This window comes from Loxodonta africana, chromosome 2 (genome assembly GCF_030014295.1).
Source record: "Loxodonta africana isolate mLoxAfr1 chromosome 2, mLoxAfr1.hap2, whole genome shotgun sequence".
In the NCBI taxonomy this organism is placed as follows: domain Eukaryota; kingdom Metazoa; phylum Chordata; class Mammalia; order Proboscidea; family Elephantidae; genus Loxodonta; species Loxodonta africana.
The window spans coordinates 55721674-55744437 of NC_087343.1; the positions used below are offsets into that span (position 1 = coordinate 55721674).

Below are 22764 nucleotides of genomic sequence, written 5' to 3' on the forward strand. Positions count from 1 at the left end.
AAAATACTTACACACCAGAATTTTCTCAACTTTTTCAGTTAATGGTAAAATCTTAGTTAATGGTCAGATACAAAAATTAATATCCCCTACGTTTAACAGTTAAAAAAGACAATTTCAAAAAATGGTTCTATTTGAAAAAAATTGACCAAAAAAAAACCTCAGGAATAACTTTAAATGTGTGTGACCATTCTGAAGAAAGTTACAAACTTCATTATGAAATATAAAGAAAAGATTTAACAAATAAAGCAAATACATGCCATATGTCTTGATGGAAAGTCTACATGTTGATTCTTCTGACTTAATACATTTGTTTAATGTAAATCAGATGGAAGCAAACCTCAATGGCTGTTATCCAAAAAATTTTACCTAGAATAGTTAAGACAATTTTGAAAGAAAGAGATGATAGGAAGGTGAAGACAGATGACATTGTCATAATTCAAGATAATGTTCAAGAACTAATGTTCAAATAAAGAATATAACATTTGGTGTGCGTGATAACATTATGTTAAAGTTTTAAAAATAAAACTCTTCAGTCAAGGGAAAAGAAAACTAAAAGGCAACATCTGGGGAAAGGACAATGCTAGACAGAGTTTGAGGAGAGCCCACCCTAAACCAAGTTTAAAACCTGAAGTTACCAGTGTCAGGAATAAAGGGTAATTTAGTTTTTGTTTTAATTGTTAATTCTAAATTAATTTATTATTCTGACTTTAACTCACAAATAGATATCGTATCCATCCTCTTATATGTTTTAAGGGCAATTTATTTTCTTTAGTTTTTTTCAAGGGCTTCTTCTAAAACCAAACCCAAACCCACTGCCATGGAGTCAATACCAACTCCTAGTGACCCTATAAGACAGAGGAGAACTACTCATAGGGTTTCCGAGGCTGTAAATCTTTACAAAAGCAAATGACATGTCTTTTGCCCGAGAAGTAGCTGGTGGGTTTGAACTGCCAACCTTTCAGTTAGCAGCCCACTGCTTTAACCACTGATCAACAAGGGCTCCTTGTAAGGGCTTCTTACAACATTCTTTCCAGCCCCCAAACCAAATCTTTATAATTTATAATTTATGGGCCAAAATGGCAGTGTTAGGTGCCTGTCACTACCCAGGCTTCATGACAGCAAAATGGCCCAAAGGAGGATGCTGGGATGTGCAGACCAAGATTTGCAGTGCTGGAACAAAAATTGGGAGGGATACAGTTGCCAGGTATGTCTGACCTAAGCCATGATGCTTTCAATCACCTCATATGCATGTGAAAGCTGGACAAAGAATAAGGAAGACCAAAGAAGAACTGACACTTTGAATTATGATGTTGGTGAAGAATACTGACTATACCATGGACGAGCAAATCTGTCTTGGAAGAAGTACAGCCAGAATGCTCCTTAGAAGCAAGGATGACGAGACTTCATCTCACGTACTTTGGACATGTTATCAGGAGGGATCAGTCCCTGAAGAAGGGCATCATGCTTGGTAAAGTAGAGGGTCAGTGAAAAAGAAGAAGACCCTCAAGGGATTGATGCAGTGGCTGCGACAATGGGCTCAAGCATTACAATGATTGTGAGAATGGTGCAGGACCAGGCAGTGTTTCATTATGTTGTACATAGGGTCACTATGAGTTGGAACTGACTCGATGACACCTGACAACAACAACAACAGATGTCAGTGATAAGCAGAGGCCACCTAGCAGGCAAGTACATCCCAAGAGCTGATAGCAAGAGCCCCATCATGTGGATTGGACTGAGCCACAGTCCCTATAAAGAACTGGTTGATGCAGAAACAGAGTATGTGTGTGTGTGGTGGGGGGTGGGGTCATGGTCAAGGCAGCCTCAAGTATGGGGAAACCTTAGTACTAAGCAAGAGACAAGACATGCTCATTCATTGTTGATGAAAGAATAAACTGCTTAGAAGGGTGTCTTAGGCTGGGTTCTCTAGAAGAGCAAAATCAGTGAAGTGCGTATATCACTTTTAAAACCTGTTGGACATATGGTATCCCACCCACTCTTTATGCCTCTGGAGTTCTTTGGAAAGGAGTTGGCCAGATTTTATTCCTTTAGCTTCAAGGTGGGAGCCTTTTGAAATGTGTGAAATCCAAGAACCCAGAATTGGAACCTCATTTTGGTGTAGATTGAGCATTCTTAAGTGATGCCCCCCAAATGTGTGAATCTTCTAAATTTTTGACAGGTTTGCCTTTATTTCTGTTAGATAAGCCTTCTCACTAAGTTTCCTGTTTGCTATGTTCTCATGAGAATGTACTTACCCTGAGAATAAGCCGTTGCCAGTCTTCATTCAGTCATAGTGGTCATTTTCTCCCTGAAGCCATTCATTGTTTCCAGGTGTTACTGGCTCCCTGCTTTTCTGGCTTTTGAACAGTAAATAATGCTTTTGAAATAAGAAATAATGCATTTCAGTGGTACTTTTAAAGAGACTGGGACTTCTATAAGCTATTCTTACCCTACATTCAGTCTTAGAGCCCAGTCATTGCTTCCCTGCATAGCAGGTGGAATGCACCACTGTGAGCAGTTCTGCAGTATTACAGGGCAGCTGTTTCTGCTTCTTACCTGCTAGTACTGCTGTTGTTATAATGAAGAATACATAGTAGTGGTGATTTTCCTGAGATCCAAATTCCTTTAGTCTTATTTATTTGACCTGTCAATTACTGCTTTTACAGTAAGGAAGAATGCAGTGTACCATGTTTTGAAAAGTTTCATGAAAAATAATAAAAAGGCTAAGAAGGAGACTAGAATTAAATGTATGTGCAGTCATTGCCAGGTGCTTTCATGTTTTACCTCATGTTTTGTGAATTTTCAAGAAATAAAAATTAAAAAATAAGTAATTTTGTCATTGACCCTTATTGGCAGAATTTACTACTTCCAGCGTCTGCTGGGACATATGGAATCCCAGATAAAAGGCATCAAAATCCATAACTAATAACAAAAACTCTGAACTGATCCTTTAATCAGCATGCCTTCATTACTGAAAACGTGTACTATCAACAAAATATTCAAAGGAGAAAATAATTAGGTCTTAAAAGGGATATATAAATATATATATAAAGAGATTTATCTCAAGGAAATGGCTCACAAAGTTGTGGAGGCTGGCAAGTCCCAAATCTGTGGGTCAGGTGTCAGGCTGGAAGCTTCTCCAGACTCACATGGTTGCAGGGGCTGATAAACCCAAAATTGGCAAGTCAGATGGTAGGCTGTAGCCTCACAGGGTTGCTGAAGCTGGCAAATCACTAAATCTGCAGGTCAGATGACAGGCTGCTGACTCACGTCCCAAGAACTGGAGGTCAGAGAATGACAAGTCAGATGCAGGATTAAGAAAGGGCACACTTTGCCAGAACATCCATATATATTGGATGCAGGCCACACCCCTAAGGAAACTCCCCTTTGAACTGATTGGCTGCTCATATCAGATCACAAAATGGAGGATGATTACATAATATCTGCCAAAACACTGAGAATCATGGCCTAGCCAAGTTGATACATAACATTTCAAAGGGATTGGTGAATAAGTGGTAAAATGTCTTAAAGCGTTCACACTTTGGACAAGAAATATATCTTCTCATTTTTTTGAAAGATATAACCCAGAAATATAGTAAAAAATCTTTAGAGTCTTCACAGCACATCAAATTATAATCAATTGCTTTAAAAAAGGAAATAAGCTAAACATCCAATCATAGAGGACTGAGTAAATAGATTATGCTACATGTATCCTCAAACAGTTGCCACCATTAAAAGAAAGCTCTCAGAAAAATATGACTAGTAAAAGACTGTTCGTTATAAGTTTAAAAAGTATGTATGCATAGATATGTTTAAGTGCCTATATGTGTATGTATACATATATGGGTGTGCCTGATTCTAAGGCAGTGGCTTCAGGCTCCATGTACTCTCCCTGCCTGTGAATATACACAGCAAAATATACACCAATTCAAGTTTCTACATGTACAATTTAGTGACATTAATTACATTCCTTGAGTTGTGCAACCCTTCTTATCCTCCGTTTCTGAGTTGTTCCTCCCTCATTAACACAAATTCAGTGCCTCCTAAGGTTCCTATCTAATCTTTCGAGTTGCTGCTGTCAATTTGATCCCCTATAGATAATTCTTAAAAGAGCATAATGCTCAAGGTAGACCTTTCTTTTTTTTTTTTTTTAACTAGTTAAGATAAGCTATTGTTCAGTTTTAAGATTACTTCAGGGGATACTTTTGGTTTAAAGTTTAAAGATTATCTCAGGGCAATAATTTCAGGAGTTCATCCACCCTCCATCACTCCAGAAAATCTGGAATTTAGTTTATAAGTGTTATGGATTGAAACGTGTCCCCCATAATTTGAGAATCGGTTGTCTTTGCTATATTAATGAGACAGGATTAGTGTAGGGTATCTTGAGTCAATCTTTTTTGGGATATAAAAGAGATTAAACAAGTGAGAGTAAGCACACATGGGGAAAGAGAGATGCCAAGTCACATGAAAATCACTCAGGAACAGATGTTTGAAGAGACAAGGACCTTCCTCCAGAGTACACAGAGAGAGCCTTCCCCTAGAGCCAGAGGCCTAAATTTGGACTTCCAGCCTCCCAAACTGTGAGAAAATGATTTTCTGTTTGTTAAAGCTACCCAGTTGTGGTATTTCTGTTACAGCAGCACTAGATAACTAAGACAATGAAAATTTTTAATTCTGTTCTGCATTTTCCTCCTTTTGATCAAGATTCTTCTATGGAATCTTTGATCAAAATGTTCTGTAATGGTAGCCGGCACCAGCCAGTTCTTCTGGTCCCATGACAAAGGAGGCAGTTGTTCATGGAGGCAATTAGCCACACATTTCGTATCCTCCTCCTATTCCTGGCTCTCCTTCCTCTGTTGCACCAGGTGAATAGAGACCAATTATTGTGCCTTGGATGGCTGCTTGCAAGCTTTTAAGACCCCAGGCACTACGCAGTGAACTAGGAGGTAGAACAGAAGCACTAAAGTCATTATCAGGTCAACTAACTGGGATGTCCCATGAAACCAGGACCCTAAACCTCCACACCAAGAAATTAAATCCCATGAGGTGTTTGGTTGTACATAAGCAGCCTCAGCAGCTACTCTTTTTTTTTTCTTTTTTGTCATAAATATGTCTATCACACAACTTTTGCCAATTCAACTTTTTACAGGTGTACAACTTATTGACAGCAATTACAATAATTGGCTGTGCAACCCTACCCTTAATCAGTGCAATTTTAACTGTCATTTTTAAACATGCAAAAGCTTAATCAGAGACTTAAGTATGTACAAGAAAAAGATACTGTTACTAAAACTCCCCTATAAAGAGCCTGTTTGGGTCAAAAGGCAGAAACCAAGTAAAGGTGTCCTTCAATTATGATCACCTGATTCTGAGGCAGGCTCCACATACTCTCCCTGCCTAAGATCTCACTCTGCTATCCTTTTGGATAAGTGGAAATCTCTGGTTTTGGGAATTAGAATGGCTGAATTTAAATCTCAATTTACTCTCTTAACAGCTTTTGCCCTTGGTTAAAATAGTAACCTCTCAGCATCAGTTACCTCACGTGTAAAACAGAGGTAGTATTTATTACTAGAGTTAACTTAAGATTTAAATGAAATAATATGTTTGCCTAGCACAATGGCATAAATGTTATTTTGCTTTTCCTTCCCAGAAACATAAGCAGTGTTGAACCTACAAGAAAAGCCAAGTATTACAGTCCAGAAAGAGCAAGCAGGGGTTCATAAATCTTGCAGGGTCCTCTGCACCCTTTTCCAGACTAAAAACAACCTCAGAGATCCTTCAAATATGGCTTTGGTTCTGAGGTTGCACCTACCTGGGCATTAGGTTCCATCTTTGTTCTATCATGGGGAAAAGAAGGTGTTTAATCTACGACCTGGAAGCCCAAGATGGTTCCAAAACAACCTGGATGTCTTCAGAACATCAGATGCAATCTCTTCTTTATCAAAAAGTTACCAAAGAATGTAGTCCTGAGAACCCATACTATACACAAAGAGGACTCCCCCTGGATGCATCCCAAATTGTTGACATTCACTTAATGTAAAAATGTGAGTAATCATATTTATGTGTTTGTAGGTCCCGAGATGTGGCTGTAGTTAAAGTAACCATGAATTTTGAACCCAACAAAGTGAATATTGAAAATAAAAACTGCCAGGTGGAAGGAAAGGAAACAGTGTGCATAAATGCTACAGTGTGTTTTGATGTGAAGCTAAAGTCCAAAGAAGATGTGATGTATGAAGCTGGTAAGTGTAATACATATGGAAAGTACTTTTGGGTGAGAAATAAATAAAAAAAAATTTATATGGAAAGTACTTTTGGGTGAGAGAACAATATATTTGTTCCGCCATGATGAAATCAGTGGGTTATTTTAACTCCTTCTGCCACAGTGACCCACACATCATACTTGCCCCTGTGAACTTGTTAAGCCTTGAAAAATATTCTCCTGCACAAGGAATAGGTCATGCAACCCAATAAATTCTGGAGCAGAAACAAAATGTTTTTATGCCATGGACTCAACACTCCATAGTTCCCTCAGGCTTCCCCATTTACTACAAACAATCAGGTGCTGAAAAAAAACAATAAGATACCAATTTGGAAGTACAGTTTGGAAATTGGGCTCCAAAAGATCCCCGTTTTCCTTCCCGTGGGTTTTCACCAAGCACCCTATTTCCCTTCTCCTGTCCCCTCCCAGGGCAGACTGGTATTGCACAGGATTTGGATACTTTGCCCGCCCCCACGTCCTGATTCTCATTGCTCCATTCCAGAGGTAACCCTGATTTTTCAGAGTCAGACTTGTTCCATGTGTGCTCTCAGAGATGTCACATCAGCCTGTGTGCCCTCCCTTCTCTCTACATGCTACACTTTCTGCAGTAGTTTTTTAATGATGTTGGAATCAAAGCTTTGAAAGCAACGGCTGCAGAAGAGACCAATCATGAATATAATGAAAAAGATCATTATCCCTTAAAATCTGTTTTTCTTAGTGTGCTCTATGTGTGTATTCATATGTATATACAAACCACACACTCTTCATATTAGAATATATATGAGGTCCAACCCAAACCAAACCCAATAGCCGATTCCGACTAATAGCGACCCTATAGGACAGGGTAGAACTGCCCCACAGAGTTTCCAAGGAGCGCCTGGTGGATTCGAACTGCTGACCCTTTGGTTAATAGGATATAAATAATTTAGGTCTTCATATTTCATAATTCATTATTGCATAATCTTAATTTTTATATAGTAATTGAGTGTTAAAATAATGAAGATTATATTCTTCATAGAAAGTATAAGGTTTAATTCGTTTTCCTTATTGTGGTATGCTTTGGCGTAGTGGTTAAGTGCTACGGCTGCTAACCAAGAGGTCGGCAGTTCGAATCCTCCAGGTACTCCTTGGAAACTCTATGGGGAAGTTCTACTCTGTCCTATAGGGTCACTATGAGTCAGAATCGACTCTACGGCAGTGGGTTTGGTTTTTGGTTTTTTTGTGTCATTAAACTTAATAGTGCTTTGAACGTATTCTAAAATGATGTTATTCTTACGAAATAGGTTAAAATGTCATTAATGTATGTTTTTCTCTCTATTAAAATATAATTGAAATTCCAAGCAGAGCTTCAATATTTTTAAATTAAAAAAAATAATAAGTGAAATTCAGTAAAAACTCTATAATCTGAATTTGCCACGATCAGGAAATAACGTGATGTGTGTGTGTGTGTGTGTGTGTGTGTGTGTGTGTGCATGTGTAGATATATAAAATAAGTATAAGTAAACATTAAAACCCTATTCAACTCAGAAAGCAATTCTGTAGAGTTCCTCACGGTAATCATAATACCTGTGAATATCACTGTACTACCATAGCATAGCATAGATATGCTAAATAACAAAACTTTTTTGTTGATCGATTACTGGTTAGGTTTTTGTACAATGTAAATTTAATTATTTGCAAATAAATATTTCTGTCTATTATATATTTTTTTATGTTTATAGATTTGCAGTACCGTGTCACACTAGATTCACTAAGACAGATATCACGAAGTTTTTTCTCTGGAACTCAAGAAAGAAAGATTCAAAGAAACATCACAGTTCGAGGCTCAGAATGCACTAAGCACTTCTTCTACATGTTGGCAAGTAAATCATATATTATAGCTGCCTTATTCCAAATCAATAATAAAGCATAGCTGTCTTATTTCAAGTCAATCAAATTCTTACTGCCTTATTCCAAAGTGTACACCATAGAGTAAACCAAGGCTTTGAACTAATTTGAACCAGTTCAGTTATGGCACACAAAGTGAAACCTGAACAGACCCAAAGTTTTACAATTTGAGTAATCTGGAATGATAACCTGAATGGAAAAATTATGGGTCAAATCTCAGGAACTGGAGACTCAGAAGGAGCATAGTGAGCCCTTTCAGGAGCCTGATAAATGAGATTGGATTATTGGCAAGATTGTAGAGAGCAACACACATTCAAAGTGATGTGGTCAGCCCCTGTCTTTGAGCAGGGCACCGCTGTTTCCGACTCTGCTCAAAATCCAAAGGGTGTGAGATTTGGTTGCTATGCAACACATACACTGCCCTTGTTTTCTAAGAGGGAGATTAGGTTTCTAGCAGGGCTTCAACCCATAATTCTTCCTGTTCCAGTTATCATTACAGTTTACCCAAATTTTAAAAATTCAGTCTGTTCTCGTTTTGCCTCCTCAGCCATGACTGAATTGGAAACAACCAGTTCAAAGCCCTGAAGTAAACTTTGTCAGTTCACTTATATCAGAAAATCACAGACCTGATTTTCTCATATCCAAATATGTTTCATAAAACTATCTTTAGCTTTCCCTGTTGTGTTTCAGATATCCATATGCTGTGGGTTAGTAAAAGGCGTAGTGTACTTGTTGATAGTAGGCCTAGATTCATTGATTTATTCTTCCAATTTGAAAACATCATTTAACTTTTGTGGGCCTCATCTGTGAAATGTGGATGATAAATATTTAATTGACCTGAAGGCAGACTATTAGATTGTATGCTTTCTGGGGTCTTTTCTTGTCCCCCAAATCTTGTTGTTTGACTTTATATGGAAACAAACAAACAAACAAAATCTGGTGTTTTCTATCATCTGTAGGCTTTGTGCTACTTCAGTTTCTTTCAATTTTAGTGGATGAGTGAGCCTTGGAAAGCAAATTATTAATTGCTAGAGGTGAATGGTAAATGAGTTTGAACTATTCTGAATGTGTTATGTTGGGATACTTTGTATATGGAGAGGGTCCCGATTAAGGGCAAGGGTTTCTTCCATCATATTGTAATGATTTTCTTAAAATGTACTCAGTGCTAGTTTAAAAAAAAAAAAAAAAATCAGGATGGAGGAATGAGGTAACAATGGTCTAGTAACTGTGACTGAGACTTAGACATAAACATGATCTTGAGTTTTAAAGGAAACAGGCTGGTTTTCCCATTTCTGATTTATTTCTATACTCTAGATATATTCATATTCTATATTTTGAAAATTGTAGTAAAGAGCAGGAAAGTGGTAGAAAATGTGCATTCCTGTGCATCATATTTATTCTCCCAAAGTAATGTTTATGTCAACATTCCCCATGATATATATCAAAATAATTTATTCTGTCAAACCAGTGATTATCTATGATCTGAAAAAATAACACCAGAATTGTACCTCCTATACTGTTAATAAGAACTGAACATTTAGGATTTAGAACTTAGAGAAAAGTTGAAAGGACATGAAACCAGATAAAACTCACTGCCGTTTAAAATTGTCCCTCCCCCAACAGGATCTAAGCTATGTCTAGATACAAATGCTAAATGAAATGAATTCATTTTAAAACTTTCAAAGTTATTTTGGTTTATAATGACTACTTTTAGCATTTTTTCTGGAGTCAGCCAGGCTCAGGTCCATATCCTAGCTTTCCCATATTCTGACTGACTCAGAGGCTTAGTTTTTCATCTGCAAAATAAGAACCATAATAGTTATTCACCTTGGAGGATTGTTGAAATAATTAGCAATAATATGTATAAAGCTCATAATACTGGGCACTCAATAAATGATGACTGTTATTGATGATCTTAATATTAATCATATTCACATAATCTATGTATCATTTCACATTATAAAACTCTTACAATTCTAGCTATATATTAAATTAATGAAATGGAAATCAATTTAAAGAAAGCTTGCCACTCTGGAGTTGGGAGACTTTTCAAAAGTATCATAGTGATTTTTAACTTCAGGCCTCAAGAGAAATGATACTGTTACGCAAGTAGCTCAGAGTGGTATAATCAGATATGGCAAGGTGTGATATAACCCATCACTCCAGTAGGCCCCTCTGAGGAGCTGTAGGTGAGTCAACTGGTCATAATCTGAAGCCTCTGCATGTCAGCTGTTTCCTTCATCAAAGCAAAATAACAGCCCCTCTCCAGTGAGGCAAAAGCCTGATGGGGTCATATGTCAGCTTAGATACATAGGAATGTTCCAGTAAGCCTGACCCACAGGGGCAAAAGAAGGAGGCCATAACAAGGTCAGAACATGCAATAAATATAATACCAATGATATATTTTGTGTTTCAATCTCTAGGACAAGCATGACTTTCGAGACTCTGTGAGGATAACTTTAGATTTTAATCTTACTGATCCAGAAAATGGACCTGTTCTTGATGATTCTGTACCAAACTCAGTACATGAATATGTAAGTCATATTTGTTAAAAAAGTTTGGAATACCTGTTTGTGAATGTATTAGGAAAAAACCTGAAACACACACACCTCCAAACCAACTATATTTAAAATAAACAACAACAAAAGAATTAGACTCTTTTCCACTTTTCTCAATCCTTCCAACCTGCTGTTGTTGAAATGTAAGGGAATTAATAAATGATGTCTATTTTTACCTTGCCCAAATTCAGGACGAGTGGAAAGAAAGACATAAAAGTCAAACAGTCGGAAATTAAAATCCCATCCTTAATTACTAACAAAGATGGGGTTGCAAGGCATGGTTTGGGTATGTGTCAATACCGAGTGTCCTCAGAGTAAACCACAGAATTAAGCCAAAGATAACCAACTAGGTCACCAGCAATGCTGATCAATCTCAGGCCTTCTTCATGGAGGCTCACATTGTAAAACTTGCAGAATGAAGAACAGAGCAGAATGTATGCTTCCTGTGGGCACACTGCCACCCAAAGAGCAGAAGAGATACGAAGGGTCTGAACTGTGCTTGCCCAGTTCTTGCTTCCAGATTTACAGAGTCCACTGCCCCATCACTGAGAAAGAGTGAATGAGAGGGTAGAAAAGGGGTGCAGGTCGCAAGTGTGGCACCAACGAAGGAAACATTAGGGATGAAAAATTAGTTCCCCATGTACCTATTCTCTGATTTCCTTTCCTGCCTTCCTTCCAAAAATATTTATTGAATGTCTTATGCACCCCAAGCATTGGCGCTTACAATCAAGCCTGGAATGTTATTGTTGTTAGCTGCCATCTAGTCCACTTGACTTATGGTAACCTTATGTATAAGAGAAGGGAATGTTGCCTGGTCTTGCATCATACCCACGAGTTCATCCTTGTTCTTATTGCATCAGTCCATCTCGCCGAGGGTCTTCCTTGCCCTAGTTGGCCCTCTACTTCACAAAACATGGTGTCCTTCTCTAATGATTGATCCCCTGATGACATGCCCAAAACAAATGAGTCAGGCATTGTTCTCTAGCCTGTCAGTTAGTCATACTGTGGTGGCTTATCTATTGCCATGATGCTGGAACTATGCTACCCATATTTCAAATACCAGCAGAGTCAGCCATGGTGGGCAGGTGTCAGTGGAGCTTCCAGACTAAGACATACTAGGAAGAAAGCCTGGTGATCTGCTGCTAAAAATTAGCCAATGAAAATCTTCTGGGAAACTTAGCCTGGAAAACAGGTATTAAGTATTGATGATTAGAGTAGATGCTATGGAGAATTTCAGAGCTCTATGGAACCTCTCAGAATTGACTCAGTGGCAATAGGTTTTGGTTTGGTATGGAGCTTCTCTGCTGCAGAAGACCCTTTGAAAGTGTTAAAAAGCAAAGAAGTGGCTGACCCAAGATGGTGGAATAGACAGATGCTTCCATTGAGCCCTCTTTACAACAAAGACCTGAAAAAACCACTGAAAGGAGTATGTTTGTGACAAGCTGGGAGCCCTGAGCATCAAAGGCAAGCTTAGACAACAAACTGAGGGGCAGAGGGAAGGAAGAGACTGTTCAGAAGCGGAGAGGAGTTACTGGACCTGAATCATGGGGAACCTCAGGCATCATTCCTGGAGTGGCGGCAGTGGTGGCGGCAGTGGGCTGGTACTAGCATTTGGCTACAGTTTCCTCAGGGAGGAGCAGCCAGCCACACAGCCCACTCACACCTCCAGAACCTGAGGAGAAGGGCACTCTCGGCAAAGGCTAAGTACTTGCGTATATTTTACCATGTGCCCCCCGCCCGTAAGCCAGCTTCAGCGGCTGAATCCCTGGGCCTGAGAGAGACCCTGGTGAGCACCTGGAGCCGTCCTCCCAGCCTTGGGGAAGGAAAAAATTTGCAAATGGGGGAAAAGATAATTTGCTAGCACCATTAGTCGGGGGAGCTCAGGACAGAAGCGGCTCCTGTCCAGGTATAAACCGTCTGTGAACCTTGAGCACCTTTCCCTTCTGCATGGACCTGTGCGGGCCTATTTTGGGAGAATAGGCCCTTGTTGGCAAACTCCAACCATTTCAGCTGTGCGGTGGAGAGGTGGGTGTTTGACATTTCACATTGCTTTGCCTATTAAACAAGGTCCTCATCTACCCACATCAGGGACCTAAGGACTGGTAGCTCCACTCAGGTCACCCAGCCACCCACAACAGGGGTCCAAAGATAACTGGTACCTCCCAGTCCTTACAACCAAAAAAGTTGGGTGCCCACGGTCCCTCTGCAGAACCCACTCACCAGCATGCTGTAGGGAACAGAGACACGTTTTCCTCAGAGGCACTTGGGGGTTGGTTCTCAGCCCCCTGCCTTGTTCAGAGCGTGACCCCCTGCTGCAATCAGATACCGGTGTATATGCCAATCACCCCTGCCCCTGTAAGACTGTAGGACACAGCCTGTACCACACACTTGATATCAGCTACCTGGAAACCTGAGCTGAATTCATACAAGAAAACTGAATGGGCTCCTAGACTGATATACCTGATAACAGCTCTAGCCAGCTGGGAACAGGACGCCAGAGCTCCAAAGGGGAAAATAATCAAGCTAGTTCACTCAACCAACTCATAGGGGTATACCAAAACAAAACAAAGCAAGCAGCTACGACACAGTAAGCAAGCATAAACTAATACAATAACTTATAGATGGCTCGGAGACAACAGTCAATATCAAGTCACATAAAGAAACAGACCATGATCACCTCAACAGGCTCTAAAAACAAAGAATCCAGGGATCTTTTAGATGAAAGTGCATTCCTAGAATTTCCAGTGGCAGAATACAAAAGTTTAATATACAGAACCCTTCAAGACATCAGGAAGCAAATGAGGCAATACGCAGAACAAGCCAAGGAACACACAGAAAAAGCAACTGAAGAAATTAGAAAGATTATTCAGGAACATAATGAAAAGCTTAATAAGCTAGAAAAATCCATGGACAGACAGGAATCAGAAATTCAGAAGATTGACAATAAAATTACAGAATTAGATAACTCAGTAGAAAGTCAGAGGAGCAGAATTGAGCAAGTAGAAGCTAGAAGTTCTGAACTTGAAGATAAATCACTTGGCACCAATATATTTGAAGAAAAATCAGATAAAAGAATTTTAAAAAATGAAGAAACCTTAAGAATCATGTGGGACTCTATCAAGAGAAATAACCTACGAGTGATTGGAGTACCAGAACAGGGAGGGATACCAGAAAATACAGAGAAAATTGTTGAAGATTTGTTGGCAGAAAACTTCCCTGATATTGTGACAGATGAGAAGATACCTATCCAAGATGCTCATCGAACTCCAAATAAGGTAGATCTTAAAGTCACCAAGACATATTATAATCAAGCTTGCCAAAACCAAAGATAACAAGACAATTATAAGAGCAGTGAGGGAAAAAAGAAAAGTCACCTAAAAAGGAGAGCCAATAAGAATAAGCTCGGACTACTTGGCAGAAACAATACAGGCAAGAAGGCAATGGGATGACATATTTAAAAAATTGCCTGCCAAAAATCATATATTCATCAAAACTGTCTCTTAAATATGAAGGTGAAATTAAGACATTTCCAGATAAACACAAGTTGAGGGAATTCATAAAAACCAAACCAAAACTACAAGAAATACTAAAGGGAGTTCTTTGGTTAGAAAATCAATAATATCAGGTATCAACCCAAGAGTAGAACACCGGGCGGAGCAACCAGAAGCCAACCCAGACAGGGAAATCCAAAAAAACAAAGCAAGATTAAAAAAAAAAAAAGGCCCAACAAGGGTAACAGCGATGTTATTATATAAAAGAAGACAACATTAAAATAATAAAGAGGGACTAAGAAATGTAATCATACACCTTCCATGTGGAGAAGAAGATATGGTGATACAAAGAAATAAAAGTTAGTTTTAAATTTAGAAAAATAGGGGTAAATAATAAGGTAACCACAAAGGAGACAAACTATCCTACTCATCAAAATAAAATACAAGGGAAAAATACAGACTCACTAGAAACAAAATCAACAACAACAAATATGAGCAAAGAGCAATATATAAAGAAAATCCACTCAGCACATAAAATCAAGTGGGAAAAAGAAATTGTCAACAACACACAAAAAAAGACATCAAAATGATAGCACTAAATTCATACCTAGCCATAATTTCCCTGAATGTAAATGGACTAAATGCACCAATAAAGAGACAGAGAGTGGCAGAATGTACTAAAAAACAAATCAATCTATATGCTGCCTACAAGAGACACACCTTAGACTTAGAAACACAAACAAACTAAAACTCAAAGGATGGGAAAAAATATATCAAGCAAACAACAATCAAAAAAGAGCAGGAGTGGCAATATTAATTTCTGACAAAATAGACTTTAAAGTTAAATCCATCAGGAAGGACACTATATAATGATTAAAGGTACAATACACCAAGAAGATATAACCATATTAAATGTTTATGCACCCAATGATGGGGCTGCAAGATACACAAAACAAACTCTATCAGCATTGAAAAGTGAGATAGACAGCTCCACAATAATAGTAGGAGACTTTAACACACCACTTTTGGTGAAGGACAGGACATCCAGAAAGAAGCTCAATAAAGACGCAGAAGATCTAAATGCCACAATCAACCAGCTTGACCTCATAGACATATACAGAACACTCCACCCAACAGCAACCAACTATACTTTCTTTTCTAGTGCACATGGAACATTCTCTAGAATGGACCACATATTAGGTCATAAAGCAAGCCTTAGCAGAATCCAAAACACTGAAATATTACAAAGCACCTTCTCTTACCATAAGGCCATAAAAGTGTAAATCAATAACAGGAAAAGAAGGGAAAAGAAATCAAACACTTGGAAACTGAACAATACCCTGCTCAAAAAAGACTGGATTATAGAAGACATTAAGGATGGAATAAAGAAATTCAGAGAATCCAATGAGAATGAAAATACTTCCTATCAGAACCTTTGGGACACAGCAAAAGCACTGCTCAGAGGCCAATTTATATCAATAAATGCACACATCCAAAATGAAGAAAGGGCCAAAATCAAAGAATTATCCCTACAACTTGAACAAATACAAAGAGAGCAACAAAAGAAACCCACAGGCACCAGAAGACAACAAATAATAAAAATTGGACCTGAACTAAATGAAATAGAAAACAGAAAAACAATTGAAAGAATTAACAAACCAAAAGATTTTTTTTTTTGAAAAAAAATCAACAAAATTGATAAACCACTGGCCAAACTCACAAAAGAAAAACAGGAGAAGAAGCAAATAACCCAGGTAAGAAATGAGATCGGCGATATTACAGCAGACCCAACTAAAATTAAAAGAATCATATCAGATTACTATGAAAAACTATACTCAAACAAATTTGAAAACCTAGAAGAAATGGATGAATTCCTAGAAACACGCTACCTACCTAAACTAACACAAACAGAGGTAGAACAACTAAATAGACCCATAACAAGAGATTGAAAAGGTAATCAAAAAACTCCCAACAAAAAAAAAGCCCTGGTCCAGACGGCTTCACTGCAGAGTTCTACCAAACTTTCAGAGAAGAGTTAACACCACTACTACTAAAGGTATTTCAGAGCATTGAAAAGGACAGAATACTACCAAACTCATTCTATGAAGCCACCATATCCCTGATACCAAAACCAGGTAAAGACACCACAAAAAAAGAAAATGATAGACCTATATCCCTCATGAATGTAGATGCAAGCATCCTCATCAAAATTCTAGCCAATAGAATTCAACAACATATCAAAAAAATAATTCACCATGACCAAGTGGGATTCATACCAGGTATGCAGGGATGGTTCAACATTAGAAAAACAATTCAGGTAATCCACCACATAAATAAAACATAAGACAAGAATCACCTGATTTTATCAATTGATGCAGAAAGGCATTTGACAAAGTTCAACACTCATCCCTGATAAAAACTCGCAGCAAAATAGAAATAGAAGGAAAATTTCCCAGCATAATAAAGGGCATCTATACAAAGCCAACAGCCAACGTCACCCTAAACGGCGAGAGCCTGAAAACATTCCCATTGAGATAGGGAACCAGACAAGGATGCCCTTTATCACCACTCTTGTTCAACATTGTGCTGGAAGTCCTAGCCAGAGCAATTAGGCTAGATAAAAAAATAAAGGGCATCCAGATTGGCAAGGAAGAAGTAAAAGTATCTCTATTTCCAGGTGACACGATCTTATACACAGAAAACCCTAAGGAATCCTCCAGAAAACTACTGAAACTAATAGAAGAGTTCAGCAGAGGATTAGGATACAAGATAAACATACAAAAATCAGTTGGATTCCTTTACACCAACAAAAAGAACATCGAAGAGGAAATCACCAAATCAGTGCCATTTACAGTAGCCCCCAAGAAGATAAAATACTTAGAAATAAATCTTACCAGAGATGTAGAAGACTTATACAAAGAAAATTATAGTACACTTCTGCAAGAAACCAAAAGAGACTTACATAAGTGGAGGAACATACCTTGCTCGTGGATAGAAAGACTTAATATTATAAAAATGTCTATTCTACCAAAAGTGATCTATACATTTAGTACAATTCCGACCCAAATCCCAAGGACATTCTTTAAGGAGATGGAGAAACATATCACCAATTTTGTATGGAAGGGGAAGAGGCCCCAGATAAATAAGGCACTACTGAAAAAGAAGAAGAAAGTGGGAGGCCTTACTTTCCTGATTTTAGAACCTATTATACTGCCACAGTAGTCAAAACAGCCTGGTACTGGTACAACAACAGATACAGGGACCAGTGGAACAGAATTGAGAATCCAGACATAAATCCATCCACATATGAGCAGTTGATATTTGACAAAGGCCCGAAAACAGTTAAGTGGGGAAAAAACAGTCTTTTTAACAAATGGTGCTGGCAAAACTGCGTATCCAACTGCAAAAAAAAGAAACAGGACCCATACCTCACTCCATGCACAAAAACGAGCTCAAAATGGATCAAAGACCTAAATATAAAATCTAAAACGATAAAGATCATGAAAGAAAAAATAGGGACGTTAGGAACCCTAATACATGGCATAAACAGTATACAAAACATTATAAGGAATGTAGAAGAAAAACTAGATAACTGGGAGCTCCTAAAAATCAAACACCTATTCTCATCCAAAGACTTCACCAAAAGAGTAAAAAGACTACCTGAAGACTGGGAAAAAGTTTTTAGCTATGACATTTCTGATGAGCACCTGATCTCTAAAATGTACATGATACTGCAAAAACTCAACTGCAAAAAGAGAAATAACCCAATTAAAAAATGGGCAAAATATATGAATAGACACTTCTCTAAAGAAGACATTCAGGTAGCTAACAGATATATGAGGAAATGTTCACGATCATTAGCCATTAGAGAAATGCAGATCAAAACTACAATGAGATTTCACCTCACTCCAACAAGGCTGTCATTAATCCAAAAACACAAAATAACAAATGTTGGAGAGGCTGTGGAGAGATTGGAACACTTATACACTGCTGGTGGAAATGTAAAATGGTACAACCACTTTGGAAATCGATTTGGCGCTTCCTTAAAAAGCTAGAAATAGAACTACCATACGATCCAGCAATCCCACTCCTCGGAATATATCCTAGAGAAATAAGAGCCTTTACACGAACAGATATATGCACACCCACGTTTATTGCAGCACTGTTTACAATAGCAAAAAGATGGAAGCAACCAAGGTGCCCATCAATGGATGAACAGATAAATAAATTATGGCATAGTCACACAATGGAACACTATGCATCGATAAAGAATAGTGAGGAATCTGTGAAACATTTCATAACATGGAGGAACGTGGAAGGCATTATGCTGAGTGAAATTAGTCAATTGCAAAAGGACAAATATTGTATAAGACCACTATTATAAGAACTTGAGAAATAGTTTAAACTGAGAAGAAAACATTCTTTTGTGGTTATAAGATGGGGGAGGGAGGGGGTGGGAGAGGCATTCACTAATTAGATAGTAGATAAGAACTACTTTAGGTGAAGGGAAAGAGCACACAATACAGGAGAGGTCAGCACAACTGAACTAAACCAAAAGCAAAGAAGTTTCCTGAATAAACTGAATGCTTCGAAGGCCAGCATTGCAGGGGCAGGGGTCTGGGAACCATGGTTTCAGGGGACATCTAAGTCAATTGGCATAATAAAATCTATTAAGAAAACATTCTGCATCCCACTTTGAAGAGTGGTGTCTGGGGTCTTAAACACTAGCAAGCAGCCATCTAAGATGCACCAATGAGTCTCAACCCACCTGGATCAAAGGAGAATGAAGGACACCAAGGACACAAAGTGATTACGAGCCCAAGAGACAGAAAGGGCCACATGAACCAGAGACTACATCATCCTGAGACCAGAAGAACTAGATGGTGCCCAGATACAACCAATGACTGCCCTGACAGGGAACACAACAGAGAACCCCTGAGGGGGCAGGAGAGCAGTGGGATGCAGACCCCAAATTCTCATAAGACCAGACTTAATGGTCTGACTGAGACTAGAAGGACCCCGGTGGTCATGGCCCCCAGACCTTCTGTTGGCCCAGGACAGGAACCATGCCCGAAGCCAACCCTTCAGACATGGATTGGACTGGACAATGGTTTGGAGAGGGATGCTGGTGAGGAGTGAGCTTCTTGAATCAGGTGGACACTTGAGACTATGTTGGCATCTCCTGCCTGGAGGGGAGATGAGAGGGTGGGGGGGGTTAGAAGCTGGCGAAATGGACACGAAAAGAGAGAGTGGAGGGAGAGAGCGGAGTGTCTCATTAGGGGGAGAGTAATTGGGAGTGTGTGGCAAGGTGTATATGGGTTTTTGTGTGAGAGACTGACGATTTGTAAACTTTCATTTAAAGCACAATAAAAATTATTAAAAAAAAAAAAGCAAAGATGTCATTTTGAGGATTAAGGTGCATCTGACTCAAGCCATGGTATTTTCAATCACCTCGTATGCATGTGAATAAGGAAGACTGAAGAAGAACTGATGCCTTTGAATTATGGTGTTGGCAAAGAATATTGAATATACCATGAACTGCCAGACAAATGAACAACTTTGTCTTGGAAGACATACAGCCAGAATGCTCCTTAGAAGCAAGGATGGTGAGATTTTTGTCTCATGTACTTTGGATATTTTATCAGGAGAAACCAGTCCCTGGAAAAGGACATCATGCTTGGTAGAGGGTTTTCAAAAAAGAGGAAGACCCTCAATGAGACTGACTGACACAGTGGCTTTAACAATGGGCTCAAGCATAGCAATGATTGCAAGTTTGGTACAGAGCCAAGCAATGTTTCGTTCCGTTGTGCATGGGATCACTGAGTCAGAACCAACTCATTAGCACCTAACAACAACAATGGAGCTTCTACCTAGACTAGGAAGTCAAGAAGTGATTTCCTGGGGTAATGACATTTCATTTGAAAGTTGGATGATAGGATGATTTTTCCATCGTATTTAGAGGAGTTGGGGCAGCAGTGTTCCAGGCAGAAGAATGGTATGTGTGAAGGTCCTGAGGCATAAAAGAAAGTAAACTTACCGGTATGGCTACAGCTAAAGACAAGGCGGGAAGGTGATGTGAGATGAGGCCAAGGCACAGGCAGAGGCCAGGTCATTTGGGAGTTTGCTTTTATCCTTTACAGATTTTAAACTTTTTAAAGAATAGTAGAATACTATTAAAGGTTTTAATTGATTCAGTAATAGGACTGGATTTGTGTTTTTTTAAAGGATTTCTTCAGCTACAATGTGGACAATGATTGGAGGGAAACAAGATTAGATACAGGAGACTAGAGAGGAGGAAGTCCCTTTAGTTCTGGGAGGAAATGAGGATGCCTGGACCAGAGAGGTGGCAGTGGAAATGGAGAGGAATGAAAGGATTTGAGAGATATTTAGAAGAGGATTAGAGTGGACAGTTCTTGGTGATGGGTTGGAAATGGGAGACAGGTATAATGAAAAAGACAAGTCAAGGACAAGAACAGCTTGACCATTCTCTGCCCCTTTTAACCAATCTCCATTACATTCGTAGCTATCGGATTGTGATCATTTTTAATAGAAAAGCACATAATTGGAGTTAAGTGTTAAAGTGTTATCTGACTTATTTAAAGATTAGAGCACTTGATTTGATTTTTGGAAGTTATTCTACATTGGCAAATTAAGGCCAATAGAAAAAAGTCTATGAAAACAGTGTAATCTTTAAGGGTCTAGAAGAATGTATATCCAAAAGTAAAAGTTTGTTTTTCTCCACTATAAATTACAGAAACCAGTATAAAACTCCTTAGGATTTCTGCAGTGAAATCTATTCTCTTTATAAGTTGCTTAGTTTATTTTGGCAATGTGTAATTTCTGTTATACAGATTCATAGGTAATTTTTCAATACTGCTTAACTGAATTTTGAAAAATAATTTTCTGTGACCGTTTCAGATTCCCTTTGCCAAAGATTGTGGAAACAAGGAAAAATGTATCTCAGACCTTGGCCTAGATGTATCCACTGTAGAAAAGGGCCTGTTGATCGTCAAGTCCCACAATGATAAGTTCAACGTTAGCCTAACAGTGAAAAATAAAAAGGACAGTGCGTATAACACCAGAACAATCACGAACTATTCTCCAAACCTAATTTTTTCAGGAATTGAGGTAAACTTTTAGTTGTTCAGTTATTTACTCTTCTAACAATCAGTTTTGAAGCTACTTTTCATACTGCCAACTAAATGTTTCCATTATATTGACTTTAGAAGAATAGAAAGTATTTTGTACAAAACTAATACTTACTAAAGGAAACCCTGGTGGCAGAGTGGCTAAGTGCCATGGCTGCTAACCAAAAGGTCAGCATTTCAAATCCACCAGGTGCTTCTTGGAAACCCTGTGGGGCAGTTCTACTCTGTCCTGTAGGGTTGCTATGAGTTAGAATCAACTCGACGGCAAAGGGTTTGGTTTGGGTTTTTTGTAATGGTGAAAGTACCCAACTTTCCTCTAAGCTTTCATCTTGCATTTTTTTCCTTTGGAGATTTATGTCTCTTGGACTCAATATGAGAAAGAATTGGTGATGTTTCAAAATTGTATATTTCACAGAGTTTGTAAACAGCTGAAACTGAAACTTGAGTCAAGGAAAAAAATAAACCTAACAATCAAAGCCCTAACAGTTTAACAGAGGTGTAGAGAGTAACACGACTGTTGAACGAAATTTACACAGAGAAAAATCAAAATACCATTTCCTCCTTTCTATGCAAAATTTATTGGCAAAATGTCTTAAATAACTGTGTCTTATTCATAAAAGAAGCTTTTTGTCATTTTGGCAATAGAGTATATTTTTTATAAAATGCTAAGTCCAGGCACAATTAGCATTTCCAAATTTAAACTTTGCTTTTATTCTAATATCTGAATGAAACATCTTGAGGTAAAATTCCAAATACACTTATATGGATTGATTATACACAGGATTCATATTAAGAGTCAATACAATTATTATATGTAATATTAAAAATCTATTGTCCAGTTACTGTAAATTCAGAGTTTTCACTAATATTTCTCTCCATTTGTTAGAGTATTGTTAAGAGACATAATGACTGGTTTGAAAAAATGTTATATATTACTGCCACATATTTTTATTCGATCAAGTATATTGTAAATGCAAATGTACAAAGTAATATTTGGAAAATATTGCCATCAAATTTTTCTCTGGAAAGGGAAGTTATTAAAAATCATTGCCTGCATTCCCCTTGCGCTGACTTAATGGCCTTGGCAGGGGCAGAGCCATAACATCGACAGTGTGTCTTCTCTACTTTAATTAATAATAACAACGTACCAATAATAATGATAACTAGCCTTTCTTGAGTTGTATTATATGCCGGGCAGTAGTCAAAGGTCTCCATTTATTTAATTCTCATTAATCCTTTTGTAAGTAGGTATTACTGTATTGCAGACATTCTAAAATAAGCCTTTTTTCACATCTCTGTAATTGCATTTTACATTTGGGGGTATTACTTTTTTCTTTCTTTCTTTTTAGTACATAAAATAATGTGTTTCACATTCAATGGGATCTTAAGTTTGATAAAATAGGGTAGAACTAACCCCACTT

The 22764-nt window shown here is 38.2% G+C and overlaps 1 protein-coding gene across 1 annotated transcript in view; it reads left to right on the forward strand.

Moving 5' to 3' along the window:
• The window catches only part of ITGA1 (integrin subunit alpha 1), a 231824-nt gene that overhangs the window by 172228 nt on the left and 36832 nt on the right, over positions 1-22764 (forward strand). Inside the window, exons 16-19 of the mRNA XM_010588138.3 lie at positions 6073-6239; positions 7981-8117; positions 10570-10680; positions 21114-21323. Coding sequence (XP_010586440.2) covers positions 6073-6239; positions 7981-8117; positions 10570-10680; positions 21114-21323 — 625 coding nt within the window. The remainder of the gene's footprint in view (positions 1-6072; positions 6240-7980; positions 8118-10569; positions 10681-21113; positions 21324-22764) is intronic.